This window comes from Oncorhynchus keta, chromosome 17, assembly GCF_023373465.1.
Source record: "Oncorhynchus keta strain PuntledgeMale-10-30-2019 chromosome 17, Oket_V2, whole genome shotgun sequence".
Taxonomy (NCBI): Eukaryota; Metazoa; Chordata; class Actinopteri; order Salmoniformes; family Salmonidae; genus Oncorhynchus; species Oncorhynchus keta.
The window spans coordinates 42,900,860-42,921,770 of record NC_068437.1 but is presented as its reverse complement, the minus strand read 5'-3'; the positions used below and the strand labels follow the sequence as shown (position 1 = coordinate 42,921,770).

General features: G+C 41.0%; 1 protein-coding gene across 6 annotated transcripts in view; it reads left to right on the top strand.

Moving 5' to 3' along the window:
- LOC118395872 (aryl hydrocarbon receptor nuclear translocator-like protein 1) overlaps positions 1-20,895 on the top strand; it is a 29,739-nt gene extending 8,844 nt beyond the window's left edge. For 3 of the 6 annotated variants that reach the window (XM_052466104.1, XM_052466105.1, XM_052466106.1), the window contains 20 exons: positions 2,197-2,285; positions 6,893-7,064; positions 12,707-12,758; positions 12,906-13,053; positions 13,365-13,385; positions 13,554-13,589; positions 14,557-14,595; positions 14,876-15,033; positions 15,127-15,206; positions 15,285-15,377; positions 15,493-15,610; positions 16,040-16,189; positions 16,871-17,117; positions 17,607-17,713; positions 17,825-17,975; positions 18,156-18,241; positions 18,503-18,611; positions 18,904-18,991; positions 19,188-19,284; positions 19,456-20,895. In XM_052466104.1, coding sequence (XP_052322064.1) covers positions 12,914-13,053; positions 13,365-13,385; positions 13,554-13,589; positions 14,557-14,595; positions 14,876-15,033; positions 15,127-15,206; positions 15,285-15,377; positions 15,493-15,610; positions 16,040-16,189; positions 16,871-17,117; positions 17,607-17,713; positions 17,825-17,975; positions 18,156-18,241; positions 18,503-18,611; positions 18,904-18,991; positions 19,188-19,284; positions 19,456-19,613 — 1,878 coding nt within the window. In that variant the 5' untranslated portion in view covers positions 2,197-2,285; positions 6,893-7,064; positions 12,707-12,758; positions 12,906-12,913 and the 3' untranslated portion in view covers positions 19,614-20,895. The remainder of the gene's footprint in view (positions 1-2,196; positions 2,286-6,892; positions 7,065-12,706; positions 12,759-12,905; positions 13,054-13,364; positions 13,386-13,553; positions 13,590-14,556; positions 14,596-14,875; positions 15,034-15,126; positions 15,207-15,284; positions 15,378-15,492; positions 15,611-16,039; positions 16,190-16,870; positions 17,118-17,606; positions 17,714-17,824; positions 17,976-18,155; positions 18,242-18,502; positions 18,612-18,903; positions 18,992-19,187; positions 19,285-19,455) is intronic. The other 3 variants (XM_035789890.2, XM_035789889.2, XM_035789891.2) reach the window with 1 other exon arrangement.
- The last annotated feature ends 16 nt before the right edge of the window (positions 20,896-20,911 follow it).

Sequence of the window (20,911 nt, the reverse complement as noted above, 5' to 3'; positions counted from 1 at the left end):
GCCAAGCTTGCTTTTCATCAATAAAATCAGAGTAAGCCTATGCACTAGCACTTTGGCTGCATATGAATCGTGAAAGAAAATAAATGATTGTGCCGGAAAACAATAGGCTAAGTGGATTTCGACTCATCATTACCACATTATATGGGATGTGCAAATTGACCCACAAAGACGTTAAAGGAGCATCATGCTTTCTCCTTCTGTGTAAAGAAATTTAACTGCAACCGTAGTGTACACAACACACATTGCTGAACACAAGGGTCGCTATTTTCTAACCCCACTGAGTCGCTGTAATCTGTAATCTTAGCAATGCTAACAAATACATGTAAAATCCCATTTAGAATGATAAATGCTAACGAGTACATTGCATATAGTCTCTGACCTAAACAATTTTCAGGACAGACATCCCAGCTCATAAAGTTATAGAATTAATAAAACATTCTACTCTATTTGCTGCACTCACAAAACTAATATTAGACGGCAAGGCTATTGATATAAGAGGGGATTCTCTGCTATTACAAAACTATGCTTGATTTTGAAAGAAGCTAACCACTTAGCTAGATAGCTAACTAGCTACCGTAATTGCTGGACTATTAAGCGCACCTGAATATAAACTGCAACCACTGAATTATTAAAAAATATGTATTTTGTACATAAGCCACACATGTCTATAAGCCGCAGGTGCCTACCAGTACATTGAAACAAATGAACTTTACACAGCCTTTAAACGAAACACTGCTTGTAACACAAATTAAAACAGTAGCCTACCAAGAAAGTCATTGGTCACTATCTTCCTCCTCCTGTGCACTGAAACCACTGAAGTCATCTCCTTCGGTGTCGGAGTTGAATAGCCTCAGAATTGCTTCATCCGATGTTGGATCGTTTTAATTGTCGCTCTCGTCACTTTCATCCGGAGGCAAATACCCCGCTGAGCTCATGCTGCCCTCTTCAACACGCAGCAGTCCATCCTTTCGAAACCCGTTGATGATAGTGGATTTTTTGACAACGCTCCAAGCTGTCAGGACCCACTGGCAGACTTGACCATAAGATGCTCTTTGCCTGCGGCCCGTTTTAGTGAAGGATTTCTCCCCACTTGTCATCCAAGCCTCCCACTGAACAAGGAGAGCCACCTTAAATGCACGATTTACACTGATGTCGAGTGGCTGCAAATACTTTGGGCCATCTGCTTTTCTTCCCTCTGAAAGGTTTGTTGTCTTTTTGCACTGAGTCAGTTCCTCACGCTGCTGTTTCCAACGTCTTATAATCGACTCATTAAGGCCAAGCTCCCATGCAGCAGCTCTATTTCCTTTTCCAACAGCCAGATTTATCGCCTTCAACTTGAAAGTGTCTTTGCCATGATGAGGGTGACAAAATTACTACCGTAATCAGAATGATGGGAAATTTGAGCGCGCTCGATTTACGTCACATTATGTGCTCAGTTTTTTGGCGGCATGAGTCTTGCGAAAGCGGGAAAAATCCATAAATTAGCCGCTTCATTGTATAAACCGCGAGGTTCAAAGTGTGGGAATAAAGTAGCAGCTTATAGTCTGGAAATTACGGTACTAAATGAGCAAACCAAATGTAGAACTTTTAGCACATTCCATACTGTAACTAGGTCACCTGGCACTTGCTGCAGTACAGTTAATGACTCACAGTACAGTTCTCTCGTCATTGTCTGCTTGGGGGCGGCAGGGTAGCCTAGTGGTTAGAGCGTTGGACTAGTAACCGGAAGGTTGCAAGTTCAAACCCCCGAGCTGACAAATCTGTCGTTCTGCCCCTGAACAGGCAGTTAACCCACTGTTCATAGGCTGTCATTGAAAATAAGAATTTGTTCTTAACTGACTTGCCTAGTAAATTAAAGGTAAAATAAAAATTGTAAATAAACACTACGTGGCTGGTAAGCTTGAAATGAAGAACATGATCTTTATCTTCTAATGTATTGTACAAGTTGACTGCAGGTATTAATTCTTATCGTTCATTCTAGTGGGAGAGGGCTGGGCTGACTTTTCTTCTGACTTGCTAATTGTAAAGAATTTTTAATTTTTTAAACTACTTTCTCTCTAACTTGGAAAAAGTACCCGGCTGAAAATAAGTGTGTAACCGGCAGTATAGCTAGCGCTAGTGAAAAACACTGATCCTTGACCTTGACCTATTTGTGCCATAGTCAGAACACATCTGACAGTCCTCTTCTCTGTACAGGTAGAGCACCTATCCCAGTGTCCCAGAGGAGGAATAGCAGCCAGGCCAACCAACGAGGAGGTGTTTCTCTCTCTTCATCTCAAACCAAGGTATGGTATCACTCACTATGGGGTGTCTACCAACTCTGCCCAGAGTGGGTGAAAATGCACTTTGGTGATGAAATTTCACTTCCTTGTGTTTATAAAATACATTTTCAAATCAAATTTGATTGGTCACATACACATGGTTAGCAGATGTTAATGCGAGTGTCGCAAAATGCTTCTAGTTCCAACATTGCAGTAATATCTAACAAATTCACAACGACTACCATTTACACACAAATGTAAAACGTTGAATATGTGCATATAATATATGGATGAGCGATGGTTGTACGGAATAGGCAAGATGCAGTAGATGGTATAGAAAACAGTATATACAGTCGTGGCCAGAAGTTGAGAATGACGCATTAATTTCCACAAAGTTTGTTGCTTCAGTGTCTTTAGCTATTTTTGTCAGATGTTACTATGGAATACTGAAGTATAATTACAAGCATTTCATAAGTGTCAAAAGCTTTTGACAATTACATGAAGTTGATGCAGAGTCAATATTTGCAGTGTTGACCCTTCTTTTTCAAGACCTCTGCAATCCTCCCTGGCATGCTGTCAATTAACTTCTGGCCCACATCCTGACAGGTGGCAGCCCATTCTTGCATAATCAATGTTTGGAGTTCGCCAGAATTTGTGTGTTTTTGTTTGTCCACCCGCCTCTTGAGGATTGACCACAAGTTCTCAATGGGATTAAGGTTTGGGGAGTTTCCTGGCCATGGACCCAAAATATCATTGTTTTGTTTTCAGAGCCAAATAGTTATCACTTTTGTCTTATGGCAAGGTGCTCCATCATGCTGGAAAAGGCATTGTTCGTCACCAAACTGTCCCTGGATGGTTGGGAGAAGTTGCTCTTGGAGGATGTGTTGGTACAAGCTCTGTACTGGTTGTGCCCTGATCCCGCAGCTGAATCAACTTTAGGAGACGGTCCTGGTGCTTGCTGGACTTTCTTGGGCATCCTGAAGCCTTTTTCACAACAATTGAACTGCTCTCCTTGATGTTCTTGATGATCCGATAAATGGTTGATTTAGGTGCAATCAATATCCTTGCCTGTGAAGCCCTTTTTGTGCAAAGCAATATGACAGCAAAATCAAATCAAATCAAATGTTATTTGTCACATACACATGGTTAGCAGATGTTAATGCGAGTGTAGCGAAATGCTTGTGCTTCTAGTTCCGACAATGCAGTAATAACCATCAAGTAATCTAACTAAGAATTCCAAAACTACTGTCTTATACACAGTGTAAGGGGATAAAGAATATGTACATAAGGATATATGAATGAGTGATGGTACAGGGCAGCATAGGCAAGATACAGTAGATGGTATCGAGTACAGTATATAGATATGAGATGAGTATGTAAACAAAGTGGCATAGTTAAAGTGGCTAGTGATACATGTATTACATAAGGATGCAGTCGATGATATAGAGTACAGTATATACGTATGCATATGAGATGAATAATGTAGGGTAAGTAACATTATATAAGGTATCATTGTTTAAAGTGGCTAGTGATATATATTTACATTTCACATCAATTCCCATTATTAAAGTGGCTGGAGTTGAGTCAGTGTCAATGTCAGTGTGTTGGCAGCAGCCACTCAATGTTAGTGGTGGCTGTTTAACAGTCTGATGGCCTTGAGATAGAAGCTGTTTTTCAGTCTCGGTCCCAGCTTTGATGCACCTGTACTGACCTCGCCTTCTGGATGATAGCGGGGTGAACAGGCAGTGGCTCGGGTGGTTGATGTCCTTGATGATCTTTATGGCCTTCCTGTAACATCGGGTGGTGTAGGTGTCCTGGAGGGCAGGTAGTTTGCCCCCGGTGATGCGTTGTGCAGACCTCACTACCCTCTGGAGAGCCTTACGGTTGAGGGCGGAGCAGTTGCCGTACCAGGCGGTGATACAGCCCGCCAGGATGCTCTCGATTGTGCTTCTGTAGAAGTTTGTGAGTGCTTTTGGTGACAAGCCAAATTTCTTCAGCCTCCTGAGGTTGAAGAGGCGCTGCTGCGCCTTCTTCACGATGCTGTCTGTGTGAGTGGACCAATTCAGTTTGTCTGTGACGTGTATGCCGAGGAACTTAACTTGCTACCCTCTCCACTACTGTTCCATCGATGTGGATAGGGGGGTGTTCCCTCTGCTGTTTCCTGAAGTCCACAATCATCTCCTTAGTTTTGTTGACGTTGAGTGTGAGGTTATTTTCCTGACACCACACTCCGAGGGCATATGTTTCCTTGCAGGTAACCATGGTTGACAGAGGAAGAACAATGATTCCAAGCACCACCCTCCTTTTGAAGCTTCCAGTCTGTTCGAACTCAATCAGCATGATCAGATTGATCTCCAGCCTTGTCCACGTCAACACTCACACCTGTGTTAACGAGAGAATCACTGACATGATATCAGCTGGTCCGTTTGTTGCATGGCTGAAATGCAGTGGAAATGTTTTTTGGGGATTCAGTTCATTTGCATGGCAAAGAGGGACTTTGCAATTAATTGCAATTCATCTGATCACTCTTCATAACATTCTGGAGTATATGCAAATTGCCATCATACAAACTGAGGCAGCAGACTTTGAAAATTAACATTTGTGTCATTCTCAATTTTTGGCCACGACTACATATTAGATGAGTTATGTAGACATTATTAAAGTGGCGATTTAATAAAGATACCTTTTTTATTAAAGTGGCCAGAGATTTGAGTCTCCTTTTGGATGATAGTGAGGTGAACAGGGAGTGGCTCGGGTGGTTGTTTTCCTTGATGATCTTTTTGGCCTTCCTGTGACATCTGGAGCTGTAGGTGTCCTGGAGGACCAAGACAAATATGATTATTCATGTTCTGAATCATTCAGTGCTGTCTCTCTAACATTTCATTAACAGTACATTATATCCAGATTTTTGTAAACTAATACGTCTGATAATAAGCATCGAGGCCCGTTGACAGAGCGGTGCAGCTTTCTCGTCGCAACCTTTTAGGTTTTGTTGTGGTGGTCGTCTTCAAAGTTGTTTCCGAGGTTTGCAAAATTCGCATGACAAGCTGAGTTAAATGTAAAGTGCTCCTTTGACATTTCAGAGAGAGGCTTGTTTTTGTGAGAAATTTAGAAAAATACAATTTTGCATTCATATGAAAAGTAGGAGTCTATCAATTTCATTAAAAATAAAACTGAAATATCACATTTACATCAGTATTCAGACCCTTTACTTAGTACTTTTGTTGAAGCACCTTTGGGAGCAATTACAGCCTCGAGTCTTCTTGGGTATGACTCTACATGCTTGACACACCATTCTTCTCTGCAGATCCTTTCAAGCTCTCAGGTTAACTGGGGAGCGTTGCTGCACCAGCTATTTTCAGGTCTCTCCAGAGATGTTTGATCGGGTTCAAGTCCGGGCTTTGGCTGGGCCACTCAAGGACATTCTGAGACATTGTCCTGAAGCCACTCATGCGTTGTCTTGGCTGTGTGCTTGGGGTCGTTGTCCTGTTGGAAGGTGAACCTTCGCCCCCTAGGTCCTGAGCGCTCTAGAGCAGGTTTTCATCAAGGATCTCTGTACTTTTCTCCGTTCATCTTTGCCTCGATCCTGACTAGTCTCTGCTGCTGAAAAACATCTCCACAGCATGTTGCTGTCACCACCATGCTTCACCATAGGGATGGTGCCAGGTTTCCTCCAGACGTGACACTTTGCATTCAGGCCAAAGAGTTAAATCTTCATCAGACCAGATAATCTTGTTTTCCCTGGTCTGAGAGTCATTAGGTGCCTTTTGGCAAACTCCAAGTGTGCTACCCTGGGCCTTTTACTGAGGATTTGCTTCTGTCTGGCCACTGCACCAATAAGGCCTTTATGGTAGAGTGCTTTAGAGATGATTGTCCTTCTGGAAGCTTCTCCCATCTCCACAGAGGAATGCTAGAGCTCTGTCAGAGTAACCATCGGCTTCTTGCTCACCTCCCTGACCACGGCCCTTCTTCCCCGATTGCTCAGTTTGGCGGCCAGCTCTAGGAAGGGTCTTGGTGGTTCCAAACTTCTTCCATTTAAGCATGATGGAGGCCACTGTGTTCTTGGGGACCTTCAATGCATTGGACATAGTTTTTACACACACACACACACACACACACACTCGCGCAGTCAGTTCAGACCGATCCAGCTCATGAACTCCGTCAGCAGCAGATTTTAAATTTAGAATGGAAAATGAATGTGTTTACTGGGGCTGACCCTATTTAGTTGATTGTTTGGTTGATTGGTGTTTGGTCGAGTAGCAAAAAAAAAAGTACAATACACCTGTCTGATTCGCGCTGAGTGGACTGATCCATTGTGGAGGCTGTGGGGATGTCAATCAGTTTAAGACATGCTACTGAAATTGTATATGATTATATTGTGTAAGAACAATGGTGCAACTAGGGTTGCACATTTTGGGGAATATTCATAAGTGGAAACTTTCTGTGGGAATATATGGGATTTATCTGAAATATATGCAAATGTATATTAATACCATTTAACCTTTTTGGGATAGGGGGCAGCATTTTCACTTTTGGATGAATAGCGTGCCCAGAGTGAACTGATGTTTTATGTTAACTTCCTAAAGATTGATTCCATACATTGTTTGACTTGTTTCTACGACCTGTAACAGAACTTTTCGAGTTTGTCTGGGCGAAGTGCTCGCGCCTCATAAAGATGGATTACTGGGTTTGAACACTAACAAGTGGCTATTTGGACATAGAGGATGGACTTTATGGAACAAATCAGTCATTTATTGTCAAACTGGGATTCCTGGGAGTGCCTTCTGATGAAGATCATCAAAGGTACGTGAATATCTATGGTGTTTCAAACTTCTGTTGACTCCAAAATGGCGGATATTTCTCTGGCTGGATTGTGTTCTGAGTGCCGTTCTCAGATTATGCTTTTCCGTAAAGTTATTTTGAAATCTGACACAGCGGTTGCATTAACCTCCTAGGGAGTTTTATTCCTCTGCTGGTAGCGTGACTACAGCTCAAGCTCATTACCATAACGCACAATGCGCAAAAATATTCCTAAAAATATTTAACCTCCACACATTAACAAGTAAAATAGCTCAAATGAAAGATAAACAAGTTGTTTATCTAGCCAGCAAGTCAGATTTCTAAAATGTTTTACGGCGAAAACATAGCACATATTTATGTCAAACCACCACCGCAGACATAGCTCATTAGCATAGCCAAGTAGGAAAAAATATGCAATCAACAAACGCAGGATTAAAAGAAATCATTTCACTAACCTTTTGAAATCTTCATCAGATGACAGTAATATAACATGTTACACAGTACATTCATTTTTTTCAATAATATGCTATATATATCCATAAATCTCTGTTTACAATGATGCATCGTTCAAAAAATGCTACCCAAATGTCCAGAGAAATGACGATAGCCCCGGCAGATAACGTCAGCTAACAAGGAATACACTTCATAAACTTTGACTAAATATGCATGTTTTACATATGTATAGCAAGATACACTTCTTCTAAATGCAATTGCATTGTTACATTTAATTTTAACGTTACATTTTGCGTTCACTAGACTATAATATGGAGTCGGCGCTCCCACAGTAGCATAATGACTCCTCTATCTTGGAGTCGACAGAAACCCAAAATTAATACATTAAATATTCCCTTACCTTTGTTATTCTTCCATCAAACGACCTGTAAGGGATTATACTCACCAAATTAGCGTTCAGTTTTCAAGTCTGCGTCTTTCGGTTCTCAAAATAGCCTGATTTTGGTAAAAATGTAGTCAAAATTGAAGTGGTTGCGCACCAAAACTTCGAAAGTGTATATAATATGTCGAGTAAACTTGTCAAACTAACTTCATAATCAAGCTTTAACATGTTATAAAGGTGTACAGCAATTTTGAGAACAAACAAACACAAGCACCGTTCAATCGATCTTGGAAAAGAGAGAGGACTTGACCATTGCGCACAGGTTTTTTTGAGTGACTGAGAGCTTACCGCGTGCTCAAACTCTCGCGAGCGGGCGATTCTCACAATGAGAAGCCCCATTGAAAGCTGAGATCACGCTGAACACGTGGAGACTGTTCCTGGTGCTGTAACTGTTTGGGAAGGGTGTTTGCGATGAGGTCAAAGGTGACCCAACTTTTCAGATGAGAAGAGAGTTTGGGAAAATGCAGATTTTGAGAGTTCTGCTTTACATAGAGACATAATTTAAACGGTTTTAAAAGCTTTAGTGTTTTCTATTCGATAATATTTTTTATTTGCATATATTAGCAAATTTTGACAAAAATGTATCATGTTTTATATGGGTACCCAAATCCTCCAGAAGGGGCAGTAAACCGTGGTATCCTGAACAGGTAACAGTTGTATCGTTTATCAATGTTTATTATGAGTATTTCTTCAAAAAACATGCATGCATTGTGTAACATGATGTCCTAGGAGTCTCATCTGATGAATATCATCAAAGGTTAGTGATACATTTTATCTATATTTCTGCTTTTTGTGACTTCTATCTTTGGCTGGAAAAATGGCTGTTTTTTTTTGACTTGGCTATGACCTAACATAATTATATGTTGTGCTTTCACTGTAAAGCATTTTTTAAATCGGGACACGATTAGTAGATTAACAAGATGTTTCTTTCTTTTTCTGTATTGGACTTGTTAACCTCTTGCTCTTACCTGGCACGCAGGCGTCCCATCTAGAGATCTGGAAATGCAAATGTGCTACGCTAAATGCTAATAGTATTAGTTAAAACTCAAACGTTCATTAAAATACACATGCAGGGTATTGAATTAAAGCTACACTCGTTGTGAATCCAGGCAACAAGTCATATTTTTAAAATGCTTTTCGGCGAAAGCATGAGAAGCTCTTATCTGATAGCATGTAACACCCCAAAAGACCCGCAGGGGACGTAAACAAAATAATTAGCATAGTCGTCGCTACACAAACCGCACAAATAAAATATAAAACATTCATTACCTTTGACCATCTTCTTTGTTGGCACTCCTAGATGTCCCATAATCACTATTGGGTCTTTTTTTTTCAATTAAATCGGTCCATATATAGCCTAGATATCGATCTATGAAGACTGTGTGATAAACTAAAATAAATAGCGTTTCATAACGTAACGTAATTTTTTTAAATTAAAAAAGTTGACTAAACTTTCACAAAACACTTCGAAATACTTTTGTAATGCAACTTTAGGTATTAGTACACGTTAATAAGCGATAAAATTCATCAGGAGGCGATGTAAATTCTATAGGTGTCCGTCTGTAAAAAAAAATCTGGATATTTCTCAACCAAAACATCCGGTCGGAGACCGGAGGGAATCGGTTCCCTTTGACCAAGAATCAAAGCCGACGCAAATGACAAGACTCTAGACATCGTGTGGAAGCTGTAGGTACTGCAACCTCGGCCTCATTTAATTCGGTTCTTCTTGAAAAATTCCTGGAAGTGGCGCATGGATATTTATTTCCATTTTCAGTGATCAGATTTTCCTGCACTTTTCGATGAAACGCACAATCTGTTATAGTCACAGCAGTGATTTAACCAGTTTTATAAACGTCTGAGTTTTCTATCCACACATGCTAATCATATGCATATACTATATTTCTGGCATGAGCAGCAGGGCGCTGAAATGTTGCGCGATTTTTAACAGAATGTTCGAAAAAAGTAGGGGGTAGGAGTAACAGGTTAATGTGTGAAGTTACATATTTATAAAAAAAAATGTTTGAATTTCGCCCCACTGCCTTTTTCAGCGGAATGTTGTCTAGGGGTTCCGCTAGCGGAACGCCTGCACTAGAAAGGTTAAGATGTTTTTGCATTGGATATATTTACAATATCATATGGAGACAGAAACAAACCTTCTACTATATCATAAGTAGACATGCAGTATATCACGAAGTGAGTACACCCCTCACATTTTTGTAAATATATGAGTGTCTTTTCATGTGACAACACTGAAGAAATTACACTTACAATGTAAGGTAGTGAGTATACAGCTTATATAAGTGTAAACACACAGCCATTAATGTCTAAACTTCTGGCAACAAAGGTGAGTACGTCCAAATTGGGCCCAAAGAGTCAATATTTTGTGTGGCCACCATTTTCCACCACTGCCTCTCTTGGGCATGGAGTTCACCAGAGATTCACAGGTTGCCATTGGAGTCCTCTTCCACTTCTCCATGACAACATCACGGAGCTGGTGGATGTTAGAGACCTTGCACTCCTCCAAGTTCCGTTTGAGGATGCCCCACAGATGCTCAACAGGGTTTAGGTCTGGAGACATGCTTGGCCAGTCCATCACCTTTACCCTCAGCTTCTTTAGCAAGGCAGTGGTCGTCTTGGAGGTGTGTTTGGGGTCGTGTTATCATGTTGGAATACTGCCCTGCAGGCCAGTCGCCGAAGGGAGGGGATCATGCTCTGCTTCAGTATGTCTCAATTTGCTGCAGACAAATTGAGAAGAAAAAAAATTCAGGATAACTTTTCATCAATTAGAACTATGAGGAATCTAGTGGATGTGACTTGTTTCATTCCAACCAATTGACTTTTTTTTTTTTTTTTTGTGAATACAATAAACTAGGAGATATTTATTTATTTATTTATTTATTTATTTATTTATTTTAAAGATATCTGGAACCATTCAGAAAATGTGGCCATGCCTGAGATGGCTTCATTAATTAGTGAATCAAAATGATTGTGATAAAATCTAATTGTTATCATCAGCAAAGAGAATGGGAACACACAGCAGTGAGGCCATTGATATAGATTAGGAATAACAAAGGTCCTATTAGCCAACCCTTGCACAGCCGTTTGCATTAACAAATTGATTGGTGGAAAGAACAGACGACTCAGCCCTAGTGTTTATGCAGCAAATGTTTATGCAACAAATCGTTTTGCATCAATTCGTTCTCTAATCAAACCGAATTGCTGAGTCGTTTCAAACTAAAACGTATTTGAGCCCATGTATCCAGATGCGCATTGAATTTGCTTGCAAGAGAAAGATGCACATCCCTAATGAAAAGTATATACTAAAATATGAAAATACTATGTCTCAATTGAAAGCTATCTTAACTCTATTGTTTAATGTCCTGGGGATTCGAAAAGAAAGTAGATGAGTTCAAATGGAAATGAGCCTGTCGGGTCGCCTTCATTCCCTCACTGCATCCAGCCTAGCTAACACAATGCTGTGCATTTTTTCTTGTGTTTTACCACTCTTTTCTTCTGGACTCCATTGATTTAGTTACCCTAATTTTGACCATCCTACAAGGGTAAAAATTCCAGTTACTTTTGAAAGGATTATGATAGACATGAAGTTTGGACCATTGGTTTTCTTTGAGGATTAGCTATCTACACATTTTAACACTATTTTACCAATTGGTCAAAATATGTGTTTTTGATTGGACACCCTACTCAAAATAAGAGAGGCTTGGAACTCACTGCCCAACAATACTCATTCTTACTTAGATAACCTGACTGACAGGGATGAGATTACACACAAGCACACTGTCCTTAAGATACATTTGAACTTGACATGAGGCAGCCTAATATGAATGTAGGTAGGCTAATAGACGGGTTGGTTGTTTTAGCAGCTGTGGCAAAACAGACAGGGTTGGCTTAGATTTTTTACAACATGTAAACTATATTTAATATCCAATGTTGAATGAAAACATAAATACGTTTGCATAATGAGCATTTGTTGTCTCTCAAATATGTTATTAGTAGTTTGTTAGCTCGCTAGTGAATTCTTGCCATATTAGCATTGACATGAAATCAGTCAAAACACCTCAAAACAAGACACGGTTTCCAGATATAACAATATGAAATTAGCTGAATCGAGTCACTTGCACAACCCCACATAGAGGTTTCTTGTCATTGTTGGTAGCTACCTGGCGATCCAGAATCACAACTCATAGACTTCTGCCCCATTGATGCGTGCGCATAATGTTTGACGTTGTCAGCAAAATATATATATATAAATAATCTATAACCCTGGTCTGTGGCTGGGCTTCTGTCTGCTCTTTACTGACTCAGCACTTTTATGGTAGAGTTGCGTAAGTGCCACTGATGTATTGAAAAAATGCCAGTTGGGCAAGGTATGGTATAACGTGCATTTTGACGCAGTATGACACATTTTTAAGGCCTCTGTTTGATAATGAGGCGACACTGCATTTATTTGATGCAGTGAGAATTGTCCTTCCTGTCCATTCCTATTCCTGCAAGATCAATTAGTAATCCAGACATGTCCTAAATGGCATGTTTTCCTGAGGCAACCAGTCTCTAGTCTGTAGCAGACCTGACAATCATGTGGGTGGGGCAAGTGCACAGTATGAAATTCCCACTCAGTCTTTATTCTCACAAAGAGAACAAACTTGACTTAATTGTGTTTTTGTGAAGAAATTAAATGTCCAAAGATTCAGTGTTCTGATTTTGAATGAACGTAATACATTTTCCCCTCCAGAGCAGAGCAAATGGATGGAAGGAAATTCCAGAAGCTGTAATTAACATTTGTGGTGAGCGAGACTCATTTTGTGCCTTGCTTTCTCAATAATTTTTCCTGACTACATTTGAATGATCCTTTCTTCAAATAGGTCAAAGTACAAAGTAAACTGTATAGCTTGAGATTTACAGTCTAGCTCTAATTCATGTTTCTGTTTCAGATTATCTAATGGCAGACCAAAGAATGGACATTACCTCTACGATGAATGAGTTCATGTCCCCCAGCTCCACCGAGCTGATCAGCAGCTCCATCAACACCCAAGGCATGGACTACACCCGCAAGAGGAAGGGCAGCACCTCCGACTACCAGTAAGCACCTACTGTAACCATCGTCAAATCATTGTGTCCTTGCACTCAGTCACCTTGGTCTCCCCCCAGCCTCACACCAGTCGGTGCTGAAGATGATGGGTTCACTGAGTTTTACAGTTAAGATGTAGTAATTAACGCTCTTGACTTTGCTAGCCATAGTTATGGGGAAATTTGCACATCCTGCAATACCCTTTTAAAAAATTGTATTGTGCTATATTGACTAATTTGTAAGTACAGTCATTTTCCTGCCATCTGTTACTGATCCACAGTCATCTGACAACAGAATGATTCATGCCTTTTTTTCTTTACAGAATTGATGGATTTTCTTTTGAGTAAGTAAGAAACGGTTTCATTTTTTTTTTAACCTTTTGTCTGTTAGGTTTACCTTATTTTTGTTGAAGGGGGACACTGAATAGTGTAGGATAGTAGGAAACTGTTAAACATTATTCTTAATCTAACGTGGTTCAGTAAAACTAATGGCATCTGATTATCTTCCACAGCGAGAGCAGTATGGATACAGACAAGGATAAGCTTAGGTAAGCGTTTTGGCAGCAAAAAGCATGAATTACAGTATAAAGAAAAGCTTAGTTTTGCCATGTTATTGGTTATAAATTGTACAGGGGAGACAGATGTTGGATTAAGATAGTGGTTTCACTGCAAAATTGAGTAGGTGTTCATCTACTTGCATAGGATTTGCATGGTGAGACAATGGTAACATTATATACACTGTGTACAAAACATTAGAAACACCTTCCTAATATTGAGTTGCACCTCCTTTTACTCTCAGAACAGCCTCAGTTTGCCGGGTCATGGACTCTACAAGGTTTTTTATTTATTTAACTAGGCAAGTCAGTTAAGAACAAATTCTTATTTTACCCCGGTCAAACCCTCCCCTAACCCAGATGATGCTGGGCCAATTGTGCGCCACCCTATGGGACTCCCGATCACGGCCGGTTGTCATACAGCCTGGGATCGAACCAGGGTCTGTTGTGAACCCTCTAGCGTTCCACAGGGATGTTGGCCCATGTTGACTCCAATGCTTCCAACAGTTGTCTTTGGCTGGACCACCTTTGGGTGGTGGACCATTCTTGATACACACAGGAAACTGTTGAGCATGGAAAACCCCAGCAGCTTTGCAGTTCTTGACACACTCAAACTGGTGCATACTGTACCCTGTTCAAAGGCACTTAAACATTTTGTCTGGCCCATTCCCCTTCTGAATGGCGCACAGATACAATCAATGTGTCAATTGTCTCGAGGCTTAAAAATCCTTCTTTAACCTGTCTCCTCCCCTTCCTCTACACTGATTTTGAAGTGGATTTAACAAGTGACATCAATAAGGGATCATAGCTTTCAACTGGTCATTATGTCATGGAAAAAGCAGGTGTTCCTAATGTTTTGTACACTCCACTCAGTGTTATGTACCATTACATAACCTGTGTGGAACAGTGGCGAAGGGATACGTTTCCTACTAAAACGTCTCTCCTTTTTTCCTTCTTCCAGGGATTGTGGTGATCATCAGGGGCGGATCAAAAATGCCAGGTACCCAGACTCCTTCCCGAATTCCTAATGTTTCACTTAAGTCTCTGTCGGCAATGAATATGCATAGTCTTTCCACTGACCTGGCACGTGGTTAAACTCCAGGATAAAATATATTATAATCTCTCTTTCCAGGGTGAATTAAATGCTCCTTTTTAATTAGACAGAGAAAGCCTCGTGTCCCATCGATTAATAGGCACTTTATATAGTCTATAGATTGCACTGTGTAACAGAAGGACTGGGAGTTGTTCTAACAGTTTGCTTTCTGCAACTCTGCCAATAGGGAGGCACACAGTCAGATTGAGAAGAGGCGCAGAGACAAGATGAACAGCTTTATAGACGAGCTGGCGGCGTTAGTGCCTACTTGCAATGCTATGTCCCGCAAGCTGGACAAACTCACAGTTCTACGCATGGCTGTTCAGCATATGAAGACATTACGAGGTGAGATGCAGACAGAGACGGCAGGCAAATTATTATTGGACATCAAAGATGTAACTTGATCATTAAAATACTACTTTTTCTGTTTCTGTACAGGCGCAGCGAACCCATACACAGAGGCGAACTACAAGCCGTCTTTCCTGTCCGATGATGAATTGAAGCACTTAATATTGAGGGTATGTTCAAGCCCTCTAACTCCTCTCTGCTAAGTTGCTCTCTGGGTAAGCCTGATGACAAAAACCTCATTATTTTAGGCTGCTGATGGCTTTCTGTTTGTTGTCGGATGCGATCGTGGGAAGATCCTCTTCGTCTCTGAGTCTGTTTACAAGATCCTCAACTATAGCCAGGTACGTCTACATTCCCGTCCAATGTCCTACTGTTATACTATATTTGCCGTTGTACTATGTCAGACCATATCTGAGCTCACAAATGTTAATTTCCAGTCAATCCCTCTCTCCCCAGAACGACCTAATTGGCCAGAGTCTGTTTGATTACCTGCATCCTAAAGACATCGCCAAAGTCAAGGAGCAACTGTCGTCATCGGATACAGCACCCCGGGAGCGACTCATCGACGCCAAAAGTAAACTCCCTCCTGGGGGGGGGTCTTAAATACATTATTAATGCTTCATGTCTTAGTAGATACTGAATGTAAATACTGCTTTGTGCCTTATGTAAATAATATTGTGAATTGTTTTTAGATACTACTGCACTGTTAGCGCTAGGAACACAAGCATTTCGCTACACCCGCAATAACATCTTCTAAATATGTGTATATGACCAATACAATGTGATTTGATGCCAGTTGCCAAAATACTGGCAGTTTACCTGCTATATTGTGTTGTGTAAACAGCATGATTTATGTTGCACCGTAAATGTATAGACCATGTACGAGACCTTATAAGAGTAGAATGCTTTTAACATTGTATGCAAGTTATTTCTAAAGCTATTGTGGATGATTAGCCCACAATGTTCAGCAGTGGTCTTATACGATTTGATTGTTCTCCCTCAGCTGGCCTGCCAGTGAAGACTGACATTACCCCTGGGCCGTCTAGACTGTGCTCCGGAGCCAGACGTTCGTTCTTCTGCCGGATGAAATGTAACCGGCCCTACGTCAAAACGGAGGACAAGGACTTCCCCTCCACCTGCTCAAAAAAGAAAGGTTCCTATATCTCAAGATCTCGGCCTCTTTCCCTGCTATCTTTATTTTGTTTACTCAGAAACCTGGCATCAGCGTTCATTAGCATCATGCTAGCATTACAATGAGAGCACAGGATGTATGCTACGGTGTACCAAATGGATAAACAATATGCTTATTGTTGAACTTAATATTATTTTATTTTATTTCACCTTTATTTAACCAGGTAGGCTAGTTGAGAACAAGTTCTCATTTACAACTGCGACCTGGCCAAGATAAAGCAAAGCAGTGCGACACAAACCACAACACTGAGTTACACATGGAATAAATAAACATAGTCAATAACACAATAGGAAGGGGAAAAAAGGCTGTAGTGCAGGCAAGAAATATTGATATGCTGCGATTTAAAACCATTGAGTAAGAAAAGCTGCGTAGGTCATGCAAAACAGAATGCAAATCTCCAGTTGAGCTCTCGCTGAATATTCGAGTGCTAATTAATATTTTATCTAGGAAAACGTTCTCTCCTTGATTGACCGTTGATTCAGATACAGGCTAGTATTACTTGTTTGCTTAACTTGTGGTTTTCTCATTAAATCAGTCATTTAACGCTTGACCTTAAGTCATGGCCCACCAATGTAAACCGATGGATAGCTTACCATTGTGTGGGAGGAAATATTTTTATAATGGTTATTTTTTTACCTTCAGCCGACCGCAAGAGCTTCTGCACGATCCACAGTACTGGCTACCTGAAGAGCTGGCCGCCCAACAAGATGGGTTTGGACGATGACAACGAGCCCGACAACGAGGGCTGTAACCTCAGCTGCCTGGTAGCCATTGGCCGGCTGCACCCCCACATCATCCCCCAGCCCTCCCACGAGGACATCCGCGTCAAACCCACCGAATACGTCTCCCGCCACGCCATCGACGGGAAGTTTGTCTTTGTTGACCAGAGGTACGATGATAAAGCGTATGCCTTAATTTTACTATGACATTTTTGGTTTATGATTATATGTGTGCTAGTCATTCATCAAGTTGAACAATGAAACACATTTCAGAAGTATGGTTTAAACTAATACTTGAAGAGGCAACAATTACATTTACATTTAAGTCATTTAGCAGACGCTCTTATCCAGAGCGACTTACAAATTGATGTAAATTCTCATCTTCAACCACCGTTCATCCAAAATAGCCCATCTACACCAGCCTACCGACATGGGCTTGTCAAGGGAGGTTCAGCCTCACTATATTTGATGAATTAATCTCCTGCTAACAGCTTGACACCTGACAGGCCATTATTACTCATGATGAAGGGTAATCAAACTTTCATAAAAATGTCAGTGAACTGATTCATGTTCATAGAAAACGCTCCGGTGACATTTTTAAAGACTTATCAAAAACAATTACAGAAGCACAGAGTTTCTTATCTATCTTCTCTATTCAGGGCCACAGCCATTCTTGCGTACTTACCCCAGGAGCTTCTAGGCACCTCCTTCTATGAGTATTTTCATCAGGATGATATTGGCCACTTGGCAGAATGTCACAGACAAGGTATGGGATCAACTGTCCGGCACGACACATTTCTTTGTGATTTACATCTTACTATATTTAGTCACCACATTTTGTTTTCTGAACTTACATCCGGGGTATCTTGTTTCACAGTGCTGCAAATGAGAGAAAAGATCAACACAAACTGTTACAAGTTCAAGATTAAAGATGGCTCCTTCATCATGCTGAGAAGCTGCTGGTTTAGTTTCATGAATCCCTGGACCAAAGAGGTGGAGTACATTGTCTCCACAAACACAGTGGTCTCGTACGTCGCCCTTCTCTCTCTATCCTAGCTATGAAGTTTACATGGGAAGGAATACTGTACATATTTGAAGTGGTGCTTCATTGATTGTTGTAGAGCTAACTGGTAGTGTTTATTCAGTGGATGTACTGTTTTAGTACTTGAAACACTGGTCCTGATGTTGCTGTCTGAATGTTTCTCTAGATGCAGTATGCTAGACGCTGCAGACCCCTATCCTCAGTCTGCTGCTTCCCCCACAGCCTCTATGGACAGTGTGCTGACGTCAGAAGGTGACATTGAATGTTGTAAAAGAAAACATGCTTTTCTACATATGAAGGAGATGTCAGCTGATTCTCTCTGTACACCAACATACAACTATAATGAATAGCTTTCTTTTTGATAATATAGTGTATCTGTGTTTCAAAATTCTAAAGCATCTGTTGAGATCTCGCAACAAGACTCGGTATAGAAGCATTGGACCAAATGTGAAAATGCAATGTTCTCAGTCAGTCCAGGAGCAGGCAATGTGATTGTCATATGTGTGATTGCAGGTGGAGGGAGACGGGCTATTCAGACGGTGCCAGGCATCCCTGGCGGAACACGGGCAGGTGCCGGCAAGATCGGCCGTATGATCGCAGAGGAGGTGATGGAGATTCAGAGGTGAGAAATGGAGAGAGTTTAGGCAGACAATGGATGATTCCTTAATAGTTGCAGAACCATTTTAAAACAACACAGGGACCATGAAGCCTCTCGTTCGGTTATAACTTTTCTCTACTCGTCCCCCTGCTCTCAGGTATCGATACACCCTTCATCAAAAATGTATAGGCTTGCAAATTAATCTGTTCAGTTAGGCTACGTCAGCTGTGATGAATTACCTGGAGCTGAAGGTGTTTTAGATGATTATCTCACAGAACCCTGGTGTAACGGTATTGTCTGTTCTTCTCTCTAACAGGACCAGAGGCTCAACACCCTCTAGCTGTGGCTCCAGCCCCCTGAACATCAGCACCCCCCCTCCAGACTGCTCTCCAGGGAGCAAGAGGGTGAGTCTAAGGGAGACTTACAATAAGAACCTCCAATAGAACTGTCTGGCACAAGAAATTGATACATTGCTCGCATCGCTGATTGGATGTTGTGCTGATCCACTATTGTCTGTTGGGTACTTGAAGTCAGGCATCTGTCCTGTGGCTGAAAACTGGTCTTACATCTAGACCAGCACTGACCTATTTGTTCTTGCAGATTCAAAATGGTGGGACACCAGACCTTCCGTCGGCAGGAACGCTACCAGGAGGACCTGACTCCATTGGATACCCATACTCCAACCAGTCCATTATGAGTAAGTAACCATGCCCACAATTTTCTACAAATGTTCCAAACACTAATATTACAAACACGGAGTCCTCCCCATTCAAGTGATGTGTAGTATTTGTGCAGGGAAAATCTAAACTGTACAGTATCAAAAACCAGTCATGTAACTGACTAGTGTTTTCCCTCACCACCCCTGTAGGTGACAACTCTCATCTCAGCATTGACATCATGGACGAGCCAGGCTCCAGCAGCCCCAGTAACGATGAGGCAGCCATGGCTGTGATCATGAGTCTCCTGGAGGCTGACGCAGGCCTTGGGGGCCCTGTGGACTTTAGTGACTTACCCTGGCCCTTATGATGACGGCCCAAGAGGAACGAGGCATAGCAGGACTGTTGGAACTCTTGGGCTAAGTCCCACAGAACTATGTCAAAACCCTGAATTGATGATGCAGTGGCATCATCAGGAACCATGGCACTGTGGGACTTATTGGAGCCGAGACCTCCATGTTGGGACTGACTCATTTCAAAGTATACCTGTATGTGCCCTCCCTAGCTTGCTGCTGGACATTCTTCACCACAGGATAATTCAGCATTTTTCAATGGCTATTTTCCTGCATTATCCTACCAGGGATTTCTATTGAAAACCTGTTTGTGTTTGGATGTTTTTACACTACAGTACACATTGGTTTTCCTTGTTGGACAACCCCATTTGAAAATGTTATCACATCTTTAAATAGTATAATGTAAAAAATACTTTATGCAAAATATATGGTGTGTGTATTGTATCACCAGTTAAATATTTTTTATTAAAAGTTTGTTTTGTATCTCTTTCCAGAAGACTTTGAGATATAAACAGAATTTGATGCAGTATGTTATTGACGCTAATGAATAAATTGTATCCATATTTACAATGTTCAAATGTCACTCTCATACTACCAGAAGCATTCTGAACATGAATCCAAGGGTGGGTGAGTGAATCATTCAGGGAATTGCATGTAACGGAAGCAATTCAATTAATTTATTTCAGATTTCCTCCATTGAGCCTATTGGTGCAACGCTGGGATATTTTTATCATGTTGCCATCCAGTGGCAGAAATTCAGTCAGTCAGAGATAACAGGACTGCATTGCTAATGTGGTGGTGAGGAGAAACGCCTGGAAAAACAAACTGAGCTAATGGAAGCCAGTTAATAACATCCACACACAACGATTTTAGGTCATATTTGAAAATGTGAATATTAAAAGCGCAATATAACAGTTACTGCTTTTAAATCAATGAGGAATATGTTACTGCTTTTAAATCAATGAGGAATATGTTACAGCCTTAAAATGAAGGAATCTGGCTTTTGAGGATAGGACACATTTTCCTACATTGAGAATTATTAGAGAACCTTGCCTTCAATAAAGGTATGTTTTGCTTGATGCTCATGCAAGGTGTAAGCAATACCGGTCCCCACTGCTAGATACCTTGACATCCAGCAGCTGCTGACCATCACCACAGTAGCTGTTGACTACTTAAAGGCCCAGTGCAGTCAAATGTGATGTGTTTTATATAGGTTGGAATACTGTGAAAATGATAATACCCTTTTAGTGTAAGAGCTGTTAAGAAAGTTCGCCTGACATTTCGGCCTGTTTTTGTTGGGATGGTGTTTTAGCCT